Source organism: Sceloporus occidentalis, unplaced genomic scaffold (genome assembly GCF_023333645.1).
Source record: "Sceloporus occidentalis isolate IW3139 unplaced genomic scaffold, rSceOcc1.0.p SCAF_105, whole genome shotgun sequence".
NCBI lineage: Eukaryota > Metazoa > Chordata > Lepidosauria > Squamata > Phrynosomatidae > Sceloporus > Sceloporus occidentalis.
In genome coordinates this window covers 131,195-146,162 of record NW_028317085.1, presented here as the reverse complement: position 1 = coordinate 146,162, position 14,968 = coordinate 131,195, and the positions used below count along the sequence as shown (strand labels likewise).

General features: G+C 38.5%; 1 protein-coding gene across 1 annotated transcript; it reads right to left on the bottom strand.

The window, feature by feature from the left end:
- Positions 1-2,532: 2,532 nt before the first annotated feature.
- Positions 2,533-14,729, bottom strand: LOC149283363 (TGF-beta-activated kinase 1 and MAP3K7-binding protein 2-like). Its single transcript, XM_089497645.1, has 6 exons — positions 14,628-14,729; positions 10,311-11,778; positions 8,149-8,309; positions 7,454-7,547; positions 5,821-5,901; positions 2,533-2,678 (listed from the first exon to the last, which is right to left on the bottom strand). Exons 1-6 carry the CDS (start codon positions 14,727-14,729, stop codon positions 2,533-2,535), a joined length of 2,052 nt encoding a protein of 683 aa, XP_089353771.1.
- Between the last annotated feature and the right edge of the window lie 239 nt (positions 14,730-14,968).

Genomic DNA, 14,968 nt, shown 5'->3' with positions numbered 1-14,968 from the left:
GAGGCGCTAATGGTTGGCAAGTTGTGGGTACAGTGAAAGGGGGAGGTTAATAGCCGACATTGAATGTATATAGCCCTTCCAACAAGATTTTTGTTTGAATGCTTCTACAGCAGCAGCACCCTAACAAGCTAATGGCACTTACACACAGGTAGTGCAGAAAAAAAACAAAAAAACAAAACAAAACATACCTTAAGTTTTATTATCGCATTAGATATCACAGAAAACATGTGTTCTGCTTGAAGGAATGCTACATTTAACTTCTCCCAGTTGTTTGCTGATTGATTAAATTCACAAACAAAATATGTAGAATATATATATTTTTTATTTTTTTTATAAATAACTTATCTGTTACAAAGACTGTTTACCCAGCTAAATCACAAAAACCATCAACTCCTGATATCCAAAATTAGGTTTTATTAATAAAACAAGTAAAAATTGATTTGTCAATCTTCACAGAAAACTGCAGATCAAGCTGAAAAAAATGTCTTTTTTGAACAAAGTATTGCTTGTAAGTGCTTTTGGGTTTGCTGCTTAACCCATTACAGTGCTGGAGAGGTTTAAGAAAATATCACACCTCTTGACAACAACACTTGACAGGCTATTTACTTAGGACTGCATTCTGCAGCAAAATGAAAAGTCTCAAGAATGCTTATCACATTTTTTTTAAGTCACTGAATGATATATCAACATTAGGTATATGTGCATAATATATATACACATATACACATTAATACACCAATTATAGTAAATGAATCATTTACAGTGGATGACACCTAGGTTGATTCCTCTTTCCCTCCTATCTTCATATTAATACTAAAGCAGCATGTGTATGGCCCTCCTATACATTAAAAACACGGCAAGAGATTAAATAACCAGAGAATGAAGAAATTATTTGAATAACCACGCTTTATCTATGCGAGACCACCCAAGTCCACAGCTGAAGATAGAACACCAACTGAAAGAAAGCATTAGGTTTTGATTTGTAGACATCAGATTTGTATGCATTCTACCAAATGAATTTCAGATAAGTGTGAAGAAAGTTTTTATTGCCCAAATTGTGCTGTTATGACAAGGATCCACTGTAGCTTCACTCACTTAAAGTGGACACGTATCTTGCCCCCCCCCCCAAAGAAAACACATTTTGCACTAGAGGATTACAAAGTCTGTATGTTATGTTTTGAAGCTTAAGCTATTCAGCCTACCTCATGTGCTGTTCACATAACATCCCTCACCAAGACAGTGGTAGGTACAGAGTACGGGTGCCTAAGTCAAAACTATGCAATAACCACATCTCAAAAGCGCCTAACCGTGTATGGAAAATGTTAACACAATATACATGCAGTTCTTTTTTGGGTGCGCTACTTGTGTGTTTTTGTTGTTTTTTCAGTCAAGACAAAAACAGCATGAAAAACTTTTATACTCAATGTTTTCACTGCTGCCTGAGAAACTAAATTAACCTACATCTTTTCACCCCAAAGGAGGAATATCCAATATAAATTCTGTCATCCACTGTAAGATTCAATATGTACAGAAAAATCATCCGTGTACCCTTAAAAAGACATTGTCATTTCAGCATTCTTCTTCCACAGGTTTTCACAGGACATCATTGTTTACAAGAGCAATCCGTTTTACTGGAGAGATAATTTTGTGCATAGTTTCACTGTTAATGCTTTATTCTCCCACCCCAATTAAGGCACCAATTCTTTGACAAAATGCTTACAGAGGGAAGACAATGACTGTGCTAAAATCATTTTTTTCTCTTACACAAGGAAAAAAAGTTAACAAAAAAAACCTATTACACTATACATACAGGGAATAACAGTGAAAAAGGGAGGGGAATCACTTAAAGCCAGCGTTCAAGCTATGTACAACTTAAAAAGCTGTGGGTATTTTCACTGTATCGTACAAGCATTACATGCAGTTTTTCCTTTTTCCGTTAGACTTGACTGATGCTGGCATCACAAGTTAAGGGAGGTTCCTGGAACTAGGGACACTAAACTATGAAGTCCTTCCTCGGTCCATGTGGCACCAGCAAGTAACAGCCAGTTGCAATTCCACGGTGTCCGTAGTGTTAAGCCGATTGCATTTAGCAAAAAAAAAAAAAAAAAAAAAAAAAAAATTATATATAGAAGACCAACTCTTTGGCTTTGCAATGGATATCCAAAACATCCAGCTGGTTGTAGAGATGGTGAGGAGAAAAGACCCAAACAGGGCACTATAAGAACAAATCTTATTGGTTGACTAGTAATACTGTACATGGTACAGGCAGTTGGGAACATAGTATATCAGCATTTCACTGATCAGACAATTTAAAAAGCGAGAGAGAAAAAAAGGAATCCCAACTGCACACATTACAACACTGAGGTATTATTTATTATCTATGGGCTGACGCTTTACCTATTGAAGAAAAAAAAAATGGCCACACCTTCAGATGTAATCCTATCTTCCAGAATTGTTGCTTTAGCTAACAAAAGGTCTCTTCTGACTTTCCTCCTAATTTCCATGGATAAAAGGGTATGAGGATCTACTGGCTCAGTAATGCCTGGGCATGTCGCACTGTTCACAACGGTTTAAGGCAGGGTGATTTAAAAAAGTACATGCAGTGCAATTCCACTGAGCTCCCTCATCTTCCTCTGTATCTGGCACATTCTTTGGCGTTTTTATGATGGACCGTTGATCTGCAAGAAAATAAAAGTGCATGTGAGATGTATGCCTACATACACAACGAACACATACAGCTTCACTAAAATATTTTAATGGGGAGGATTACAATCCGACATATTAGAGATGAAAATGTATATTGATTATACATGCCCATCTACAGATATACATACACACACCCTTGGATAATTGGCAATATATGCAGGCAAAACATCTTTTATTTCTTATGGGATTCATATTCAACTGTAGGTTATAACAGAATGGCACAATCATAAAACAAAACATAAGAAAAAAAAAAATGACCCCTGTTCAAAATTCTGCATACGCTTAGTTCTTAATACTGTGTATTGCCCCCTGTAGCATTAATGCAGTAAACGTTTGTAATAATTCTTGCAGGTGGTATATCTGCCCATTCATCATGGCAAAATGCCCCCAGGTCACACAAAGTCTTTGGTCATCTCGCATTAACCGCACGTTTGAGATCTCCCCAGAGTGGCTCAATGATATTAAGGTCAGGAGACTGATGCCCACTCCAGAACCTTCACCTTTTTCTGCTGTAACCACCAGAGGATCAACTTGGCCTTGTGCTTAGGGTAATTGTCGTGCTGGAAAGCCCAAGAGTGTCCCATGCACAGCTTTTCTGATAACATGCTGCATTCATCTTACCATCAATTTTCTCAAGATTCATCTGTGAGCCACCACCATACTTCACAGTGGGGATGGTATTCTTTTCGCTATATGCCTTGTTGATCCCTCTTCAAACATAGCGCTTACAGTTAGTGTGCCAGAAGCTGTGAGTTGTGTCAAGGTGTTGTCAGGAACATGCAGCTCATTTTTGTTCTAGTATCATTGTATTGTGCTCTTTTAAACAACCACACCGTCTTTTTCCTGAGCAACCTGTATTTCTCCTGAGGTAACCTGTGGGTTTTTCTTTCTGTATCCCGAACAATTCTTCTGGAAGCTGGGCCTGAAATGTTCCTTGGTCTACCCGACCTTGACTTGGTATCAAGTGGTATCAAGAGATCCTCAAATTTTTCACTTCTTAGTAAGTGATTGAACAGTAGTGACTGGCATTTTCAAGGCCTTGGATTTCTTTTTATATCATTTGCCATCTTTATAAAGTACCATTACCTTGCTCCCCATGGCTCAGTATCTAGCCTGCTCAGTGCATCCACGTGAGAGCTAACAACCGCATTCACCATTTAGAGAAACTATTCGCAATTTAAAAAGCCACAGGTGTGGGAGATTAACCTTTAATTGCCATTTTAACGTGTGTGTGTGTACGTGTGTGTGTACGTGTGTGTGTGTACGTGTGTGTGTGTACGTGTGTGTGTGTACGTGTGTGTGTGTACGTGTGTGTACGTACGTGTGTGTGTGTGTGTCTGTAACAAGGCCAAACATTCAAGGGTATGATGAACTTTTGATCAGTGATATCTGTTATGAGTTAAAAGGAGCCAAACAACTATGATACTAAATGGCTTCAAATGATCGCTAGCATTAAATAAAATGTTTGTTTTTTTGCATGATCAGTCATTTTCAAAATCAATGCTAACATTTCACAATTTCTGCCAGGGTATGCAAGCTTGTAAGTATAACTGTATACATACACGCATGCGAGTAGAATGACCAGATATTCAGTGCTCATCAAATATAAGGAACATTTATACGACATTGCTACATTAAGATTCTTCTGATCCATTCTTATCTTCTCATGACCTAGCATGCCTGCAGCTTGGGCAGGTGAGGACAATGCACTTTTGCATATGAAACAGTAGATTTAAACACTGTCACCTTTTCTATACTTTGGGTCTCGCTTAGCATAGTTCATGTATAATCCGTATGTAGGGGGTGGCTTCTTTTGTTTCTAGAAAAACCAAACTTTTTGCGCCCAGGAACAGGGGGTATAACTAGAAACCACAGGGCCCTTCACAGAGAAACATGTTCCACAGAGCCACCTTTTAACCCAAAGAGGGCCACTCCCAAACAGCCTGCCTGTGCCATCTTTGCCCCTTCCACCCCCACAACATACACTGGCACACGTATGCTAACACACACTCATATTCACTTACAAACACGTACACACTCATTCTAAACACACACCATCTCACACCAGTTAAATATATATGCTCATGGAGAACAAGCTCTGTCACTGCTCAGGAATAAGCACTCATTCAAGCACTGACTTATTATATCTCCTCACATTCTGTGAGGTGACAAATACAATACTTCATTTGACCTAGCATCAGACTTTCTTGTGCAACACAGGCAAAGACTTATGGAACATTTTAAACGGATGGATCCTAATTGCCAGTTGTCACATTGCTTGTATTTTTGTTCATGTTAATCTTAGGTATTTCAGCGCCAAACTCTCAGAGGAGTAGCACATGCATGAAACAAATAACTAGAGAAACCACATAAAAAGTAGAAAATGTAGTAAGCGGCAATGCGTTTGGGTAACAAATCTTTCTAAAAATAAGAAGTACAATAACTGGGAAAACAATGAAAAAATATTTGGCTATGCATTTTGTTTTTTGAGCCAGCGCTCCTCTCCATGAGGTACTAAATGGAAAACAGTATATCAAGTATCATGGATTGTGCTGTGGTCTGCTGCTATGTCTTTGGAAACAGGAGAGAGCTCACAACTAATGTGCTAACATTTTTTGGGGGAGGGAGTATAGCTACTACACAATTTTCTAAGTTTAATAGTACGGAGGCAAAAAATGTTATGTTGGCATCTATATTGCATATAAGGTGTATATTCAAATCACTCAAATCTCTTTTATAAAACACTTCATAATTTTTTTTTATTTTTTTTTTATGAAATATCCTCACAATTAGGAATATTTTAACACAGTATTAAGCAGTAGATGTAATATGCATATCATTGAAAACATAGAACGTGAACCATAGGCAGGTATGTCTTGATTGTCATTTAGATGTTAAGTATAATTTTTCCATAAAAAAAAAAATAATTCAAGAAACCATTAAAGGTTACACACACACACACACACACCTATACATATCTATAAAAAGTGGGAAAATACATAAATGTTTCATATTATGGAATTTTGTGCTAGTTAAAAAAAAAAAAAAAAAAGTTATACCACCAGCCAGTCCAACACTAGAAGTAAACTCCTTACTCACCAACAGATACTGTACCTTTAGGCTTTGGCGGCACTGGACCTAGAAATCCAATATTATCATAGAAGTTATGGATAGCACTAGGATTAAAATGTGGACCTGAAAATAGAATATATATTTTTTTTAACACACATTATACGTTTAAGTTTCTCACGTCGCTAGGAAAAACAGAACGTAAACATGTATTGCCTTTCACCGAAAACGTTTACATTTCCACAAGCTTTTAAAAAATATAAAATTTTCATAATATTTCTAAATTCACTGAATGCGAATGCAACAGATAACCGTGTTCAAGTCCGTTTGCACCATTCTGAGCATGTACAGGCAATCTTTAGTAGTAGCCGTCTTAATGAGTATTTCCACAATTTTGCTATGAAGAAAAGGGAGGACAGTCTGTTACAGCTACTTTCATAACTATGATTCATGTTATCTAAAAGTTTTGTAGTTTATTTTTGATATAAGAAGTTCAAGCATTTTGCCTTATGAATGCTGTGCTTGAACTAGCTTATCGATGTGCTCTCCTTGTGTGACCAGCCCTGACAGAGGTTCCAAATTCTCATCAACTGCCACAAAAGAGACAGTAAACTAAACTAAAAAAAGGAGAAATCAGAAAAAAATGGGAAGTTAAGATTTCCACATATAAAAAAGGGGGGGTTCTAATATAGCTGCCACTTGCATTGTGTGCTCATGGTTACGCTGGTCACCCTCCTAAGGCAGTTTGCAGATAATGGGATGAGATTAAGAGGTCTGTGTCCTGAGTAACCTCATTCCATGCCCACATCCACTGCTTGCTCGCTCTTACAGGGAGGTAAGTGGCCCGTCACCTTATTATCCATCCTCCATGGCCCACTGCATAAGAAATACCCTTGTGTATGCAAAGTAATACTGAACAGACATAATTTACAGTTTACCTAAATTTAGCTGGACTATTGAAACAAAATCCAGTATTCTAACAATTTCTTTTTTTCAGATCAATAAACCACAGATACCAACGGGAAAAAAGTCATTGTAGCTTGAGGGTCAGGAATCAGTGCTATGCGAGTTTAGGACAGAACTCCTGGGATGTGAACGGATGAAGCTTTACCTAACAGCAAGAACTGGTTAGGCGACTACTGCAAAACACCATAACCTGCTGCTATAGCAGATCAGGTTGCATCTCTGGCATCTTCTCATATTTGTGAAATCTACTCCGACGAGTGCCAGTCAAGCACTAAGCAAGTCAGAGAAAACACTTAAGATGTTTTGGAAGAAAATCCCTTCTCCACAATGGAAAATCCCATCCAGAACATGTATTGCAGAATAGGAGAAAACCATGCCAGGTGAATTTCAGCTCTAACCCAATTTACCAGTCAGGGATTTTAACTCTTTAATTTCACAACAGATCAGTTGGCAGCATACTGGTACTTTAATTACCTACCCCACCACCAACTTCATCTGTTACCACAGTAACCAGCATCCATATAATTAAAACCCTTTTTTATTATTATTAGTATACTTAGATGACTGACCTGCACAGTTTTATTGTTTGATGAATGTTTTGCTTTTATTTCTACTAACAGGTTCAACTGTTCATTTAAAATTCAGAACAAAAAACTTGCTCCTTCAGGTGGTTGTTAAGGTTTCTTCTACAGCACGGTTTCCTCAAACTTACCTCTTGCCTGAAAAAGATCAATCTCTTTGGTGAGACAGTCAATATCAATCTGCAGTTGCCGATTGCAACTCCTTAATTTCTGCATCTCTTCCAGCTTAAAAAGGGAGGAGAAAAAAAAAAAAAACAGACGTAAAGAATTGAAAAAGGTTTTACAAACCTGGCACACAAAAAAAGGGCAGCATCTACCACTTGATCCAACTACGTATCAATTTGTGTTCATCCTCATGTACTGTATCAAGCGCCCCATAATTTGTTGGCGATATACAGTATACACTTACATCTATTTGCAAATAAACTGCAAAATTAACATTATAGATAGGGAACTCCACCAGTCAGGTACCACACAGGCACAGTTCTCCCAGGGCTATAAACTGATTAGTTTTGTATAAAGTCATTGCATGAAAATTATTTGTAACTTATAACAAATCATTTATAGGTTATTTTCTACAGAAATGTAAAAGAAACCATACTTTCAACTAGGTCGCTCATGTTTTCTATAATTTTAAGGTGTAAACTGTTTATATTTGTCTAATTCTTTGACATATATTTATAATATCATTATAGAATGTTTACTGCTACATAAAGCTCTCTATATGGGTGTCATTATCAAAGAACCAGGGAGGAATATTCTTTGCCAATAGATAGAGCATGATAAAAAAAACCTCCAGCGATCAAACAATCCAGCGATAACTTACCGATGGAATTTGGGAAACCGAATTCGACCTGTTAAGACGCCTCCGTGTCAGATTATTTTCCATTTCATTTACTTCTGTTTTAAGTTTATCCAACTTCTTCTTTTGCACCTCAAGTTCTCTATGAAGTCTCTCCATTCTTGCCTTTTGATGTACCAGTAAAGCTGCCGATACAATACACAAATTTGATACATTTAACATGCAAGCCTTTTAGCTTAATAGCGTACCTCCCCTGGTGGATAAGTATTAATTAAAAAACAAAACAAGAAAGGGGACTATGCTATATTTACTTTGTGTTCTCATTTGTACACGTATTCCTTCTAATAGGAACACAGCACCTTCCTGAATCTTTAGCTCTCAATTAAGCGATCTTGTACAGTAATTAGTACAAAAGGGCAAAAATCCAAAATTGTGACCCATCTGTTTTCCCGTCTCATTTGAACCACTAGCATGATGTTGTGAAGCTTCCAAGCAGCATTATTACTGTCCCTGGCAGCTCCACTAAAGGCAAACACGTTTCAAAATTACTTTAAAAAAAATTAAAGTAGAAGACTATGACATGCTTTAAATTGCCAACATTAATAACCCCTTCAGTCCCCTATGGACGTACCAGTAAGTCCTGACCTTCTTGCAGTGGCAGGGACACATTCCTGCCGCCACACTCCCCCCTGACAGCAGAAGCCAGCATCGCCTGCTTTCTGCTGCCCGGTCTCCTATAACAGCTTCCGGCAAGAATGCCAGAAAACAGCTTTAAATGCCCGATCGCACGATAATTTGTGAACCCCACTTTATTGAAGGGTAATGAAATGTAGAAACATAGGGCAAACAAAAAAAATCAAAAGCATACTGCCCAAGCGTGCTCACGCAGGCGTTCTATCCCGTTTCATAAGCTACAATTCCATAGTTAGCTGGTACCATAAAGGGGAAATTTTTTTTGTTTTTTTTTTTTAACTCTGTTATTCAGTAATCCATTCAAAGCTGTGCAGAAGTTAAGCCAGCTTGATGTTGTCCTAAATGTCTAACTTAGAATCAGAAGCACATCCGTTTCAGAAAATAAAAGCACTAGTAAAACTTAACTATTTTAGTGGTATTGCTCAACATTTATTTTTTTTTACATGCTGTATATGTACCAATTAAAAGCGAATATAAAAAAATACATATATATTTAATTCATGTTAGCCTTGCTGAGGGAGACCAAGCGGTTTCTTCCGTCATGCGGATTTTTACAAACTTTTACATTTGTTTTGCAGTTTGTGAGTGCAAACCTCATTTTTTTCTTCTATTCAAATTGGGAAGACACGCAAGCAGTTTGGGCACCTTGGATATTCAATAACTACAGACGGAGCTGGCACACCAAAAGCTGGGTAATTCATGCTAGCACACTTGTTCCAAGAAAAAAAATAAGAAAATTTGCACAAACACTACTAAAATACTTCTATGCAACCATTATTTCTTTATAAAGAGAATGACCTTAATAATATAATCAAATTTATATGCATTCTATTCATATTCTTAACAGCCCTGAACAGATTTTGTGTGCGATGTTCAGAAAAACAAAAAAAAAAAAACACAAAACATGCAATACACTGCTTTACAAAACCGATGAATGAAGCAAGGGATCCAAAACTATACGATACGCGATAGTGGAGCAATTTAAGTGGTGCAATTTAAGTGGTGCATAAGCCTTCTCCCGTAGGTTTTCATGAAATTCTACATTAAATAGAATTTAACTTAAAAAAGATCAGGGGATAAACACCATCTGCAGATATCTTAATTCAAAGCGAGTCAGGATCATAAACATACCTTGTGTGTGTTTATACACTGAACATGAGCTTTTCGTGCCAACAAGTATTGCCTTACAAAAGCAGAGAGGCTGCCAATTCCACATCATACCAAAGCCACAATTGCTAGATTATGGGCATAATTAATGCCGGCTCTGCAGTGAACTCTGCAATGTCCCGCTGTCCCATCAATTCAGAAGCCTGCTAAACAGACCGGGATTCTGCCCATCAGCTAAGGGGGTGGATTTATACACCATATATTGCAATGCATGTATATATTGTACAATATTATTTCTATTAAATATCGTGTAAAGGTGTGTAGGACAAATATATATTCTGTCAAAGTTTAAGCATCTACAGAAAAATAGTTATAAAATGCGTTACCTTGAGTATATTCTGCATCATCGGATCCAACGCTAAGTTTCCTTGCATCACTGACCCGATCGTGTCCCAAAGCAGGGTCCGTTAAATGTTGCATACCTTCAGATTCCGCATATGTATCAGGAAGGTTAAGAAGATTTTTAGGCTCAAAAGTTGGAGATACTACCCCTGGAGAAACTGCTGGAGGTTTGTTTGGCGACACGGTTATTTTAAAAGTATATTTTGTGTTGGGCTGAGTCACTACCACACGAGGAGAGGTGCCCGAATTGCTATTGCCTAGGCCTCGGCTCTTGGGAGGGTGATGGTGGATAAAGGCAGGCCCCATGCTTACTTGTCCAGAAACATTTCGAGTAGCGGTTGAGGCCCCTGGATTTGTGGATATGAAGAGCGTGGGCTGGTTTCTTATAACCTGATCGTCCCCACCCGGACCGGAAATATAGACTTTAGGCTGGTTTCGACCAATCATTTCCTCAGTGTTTGGAGGGCTTGCTATGTAAACAGTAGGCTGATTTCTTGCATGGCTGTTCATAGAAGAAGGGTTTGTGGAGCTCCGAGATCCTGTGGAACGCATGACTGATGAATTGCTTCTTTGCGGAGGTTCAAGTTTGATTTCTATTTGGTTTTTCCTTGGGCCAGTTGATATATTCTGTATGTTATACTGCGTGGAGGGTTGAGAGAGACCACCAGATGAATGAAGCATAGGTGCTTGTGGGGTGGTCGGTGAACTAATGGGCATGTACACATGGGAAGTCTGATGGCCCTGCTGGCTTAATTGCACTGAGGTATGTGGCTGAGTATGGGAAGAAGGGAGGGTTGTCCAGGGGTTTGACTGGGGTGGCTGATAGGTTTGATGTGGCTGCTGAGGTGCCTGAGACATCCAACCTGGCTGTTGTGGCTGTCTGGTTGTACCACTTTGAGATGTGATATAAGGTCTAATATATATAGAGTTTCCTTGTGGATTATTTATTACTGGTGGAGGCACACCATGTATGTGCAAAGATGTAGGGGCATTACGGGTTGACTGAATATTTGGAGCCAAAGTCACCATAATAGGGCTGAACCTAGGTGTTTGTAACACTGATGGACCTTTGCTGCCTACATGAAGTCCAAAATGTCCAGGATTTGAAGAACTAATTGTATTTGTCATCCCGAAGACATTAAAGTTAGGATGCACGTGAGGAGGTGCAGTATGTGGCTCCTGCTGGTGCAGGTCATCATCAGCGTGCCCTCCCTGAATATGGCCATCACTTATGCTGTGAGTCAGTGTCCTACTGTTTCCATTCGTCCTATTGGCTTCCCTCCCATCATAGTACACATTTTGTGACTGCAAATCCAAATTGAGGGAAGTCATGTGGTTTCTTAGGCCCACAATGCTAGGATCATCCAAGAGAGACAGATCTCCTTCGCCGTACAGGTATTTTGTGCTTTCTTGAGATAAAAAGGCACAGCAAGCATCCAGATTATTATTGTTCTGTGAAGTTCAAAAAAAAGAGAAGTAGATGAAATTACACTTGTAAGAGCTCAGTTGGGGGAGGAAGTATAAGCATTAGTTTATGAGGACAAGACTGGACTAGTGCTAATCATTTCTCTCTCCCACCTGCCTGTCTCTGTTGACAACTTGTCTACGCATACCACCACGAGACAAGCTAAGCCTTCCTCTTACCACAAACGAATTGTTTTAGGTCCACATTTTGTTATATAACATTTAAAACAGAACTGCTGAGAGTAATACACAGTTTTATTAGAACGATCAAAGAGCATACCTAAAATTCCCTTCAAAACATTTTATATTTGTTTGCTTTACCAAGATTGTAAAGTCTCACAGTGCGTGTCCTTGTTCTTGTCCTTACTGCATACCACATTTGGGGTGCTACACAAAACACACACAGAAATGGCACAAAAGGAACACGTTGGTATACAGAGAAATGCTAATGCGAAACATTGTTGCATAAATATTAACTGCATCTTTATAAGAGACAAACTAAAAAACCCCTTCGCGACCTTTGCCAGTTCAGGACCGTCATAACAAGAAGGTCACTAAATGACCTTTGACGGTCCTGAACCGTCAAAAAATTAAATAAGCTTAGAAAGTGATCAAGGATCACTTTCTTCGCTTAAACGGCCTTGCTGCAATGCCTCGATGTCGAGGCATTCAGCAAGGCCGAGATCGGCATCGGGGGCCATGTCTGGCCCCTCCCCGGGGCGTCAACAGCCGCCATACATTGTATGGCGGCGGACGCCCGTTTTAAAAGCGTTTAGGAGGCAATCAACGATCGCCTCCTAAACTTAAAAGGTGTCGCTGGAATGCCTCGATCAGGAGGCATCCAGCGACACCAAACACTTACCTCTGGGTGGGCTGTGACCGCTCCGGAGAGCGGTCACAGCCGCCGCTGCCGGTGATCTTCGCCATCAAGCAAGATGGCGGAGGCCCGGGAAATAAAACAATAAAGACGAAAAAGTTCGCTAGAGGGTCTCCAGACCCTCTAGAGAACTGGCTCCACTTGCTGGTTGAATACAGGTACTGCATTCAACCATGCAAGTCAATGGAGCCCAGCTTTCTAATCACTATGTGATTAGTAAAATATTCAAAAAAAATAAAAAAAAATAAAAAAATGGAAAAAAAAATTAAAAAAAAATGTGCTAACATTTAAAAATAATTATGCAGTGATGTCACTAGATGAACCATCCAGTACCAGCAAAATGTGTAAAAAAAAATATAAAAAAAGTATTAAAAAAATAAAATAAAATTAAAAAATAAAGTTTATTATTTTGAGCAAGTGCTAAAATTTCTCAAAAATCTCAACAAAGAGTTAAAATAAAAGCACTTCAAATACCCAAGGGGTGTCTAATATATATAAAAAATGGCTGATGGGGTAAATTGGAGTGGCCTAGCTCAAAGATAGGGCATAGGTACAGACTGACCAAAATGGAGAAAAAAAGCGCACTTCCCAAATGTGGCATTTTAAAATCTGAAACAACCCGACAAACCCATGCATGTCGGGTATCACTGCACTCAGGAGACTCCTGAACACACATTGGCGTGTTGTTTGACAGTGGCATATACCAGGACCTGTATATCTATAACTAAAGTACAATTTGTGTGAAAAAAAATTACTATTACAAAGTTTGACAACGTGTAGTTGTATAATTGGTGCATGGAAAGGGTTAAAATAACAGAATTTGGAATACCCTGGGGTGTCTAGTTTTCAAAAATATATGGTTTGAATGGGTTAAATTGAGTTAACCGGCTTCAAAGATATTCCAAAGAGGAGAGGGAGGCACAATGACCAAATGACCACCTGAATTACGCATGCCCCAAAAGTAGCCTTTTACCAGCCAAACAATCTGACAAACCCATGCATGTGGGGTATCGCTGTACTCAGGAGATGTTGCTGAACACATATTGGGGTGTTGTTTGACAGTGACATATACCAGCACCTGTATATCTATAACTAAAGTACAATTTGTGTGGAAAAAAAAATAAAAAAAAATACTATTACAAAGTTTGACAAAGTGTAGTTGTATAATTGGTGCATGGAAAGGGTTAAAATAACAGCATTTGGAATACCCTGGGGTGTCTAGTTTTCAAAAATATATGGTTTGAATGGGTTAAATTGAGTTAACCGGCTTCAAAGATGTTCCAAAGAGGAGATGGAGGCAGACTGACCAGATTTGTTAAAAAAGATTTGGAAATCATAAAACGCTGCTTGTACTTAATGCCCTATAACTTACAAAAAACAGCAAAAAAACATAAAAACATTGGGTATTTCTAAACTCAGGACAAGTAGTAGAATCTATTTAGCTAGTTTTTTTACTAGCTTTTTTAGGTGAGTAAAAGATTTTTCAAATAAAAGTCATAAAATTTGTATTTTTTTCAATTTTTCACCATGTTTTTTTTATTTTTTTCATAGTAAATAAGATGATACGATCAAAATAATGGTATCTGAAGAAAGCCCATCTTGTCCTGAAAAAAACAATATATAACTTATGTGGGTACACTAAATGGGTGAGGAGAAAATTACAGCTGAACACAAGCACCACAAAAGTGTCAAAACAGCCTCGGTCCCACAGGGTACAAAACGAAAAATGAGCCCGGTCCTTAAGGGGTTAAATAACCTTAAAGACTTATGCTCTTATAAAACCAATATAAACGTGGTTGCTGGAAGTTATAGTAGCATTTAATGTGTTTAGCCCTGAGCGCCATTATCTAAGCAGCCCATGTATCACTGGAGACACTAAATACGTTTTGAACTCTACATTGGACAATTACACGTCAGTAAGCTAGCAAACCTTCCCGTGTGTCAGCACAAGACTACTAACCTGCTGCATGCACCGAGAAACAACAACTTCAGGAACCTCTGGGAATTTTTGCCGCAGGTCATTTAAAACCTGAAAGTCAACTTGCGGGCTTCCTTGGGCCATTCGTATATTGCCTGTGCAGAACTGTTCCTTGACAGACAGTTCTAGGCCTTCGTGGCAGCCGAACTCATCTCATCTGTGAAAGCATCTTCTGTGGGACGGAAACACGAGAATATTAATTTAGATAATTTTAGGTCCCAATGTATAGAGTTAGAGTCTGCTTTAGTGCCACAGGACAATTAAGCATTTCCTAAAAAATCATCAATGAGCAAATTGCAATCAACTAAGAAAGGGTTGTACAT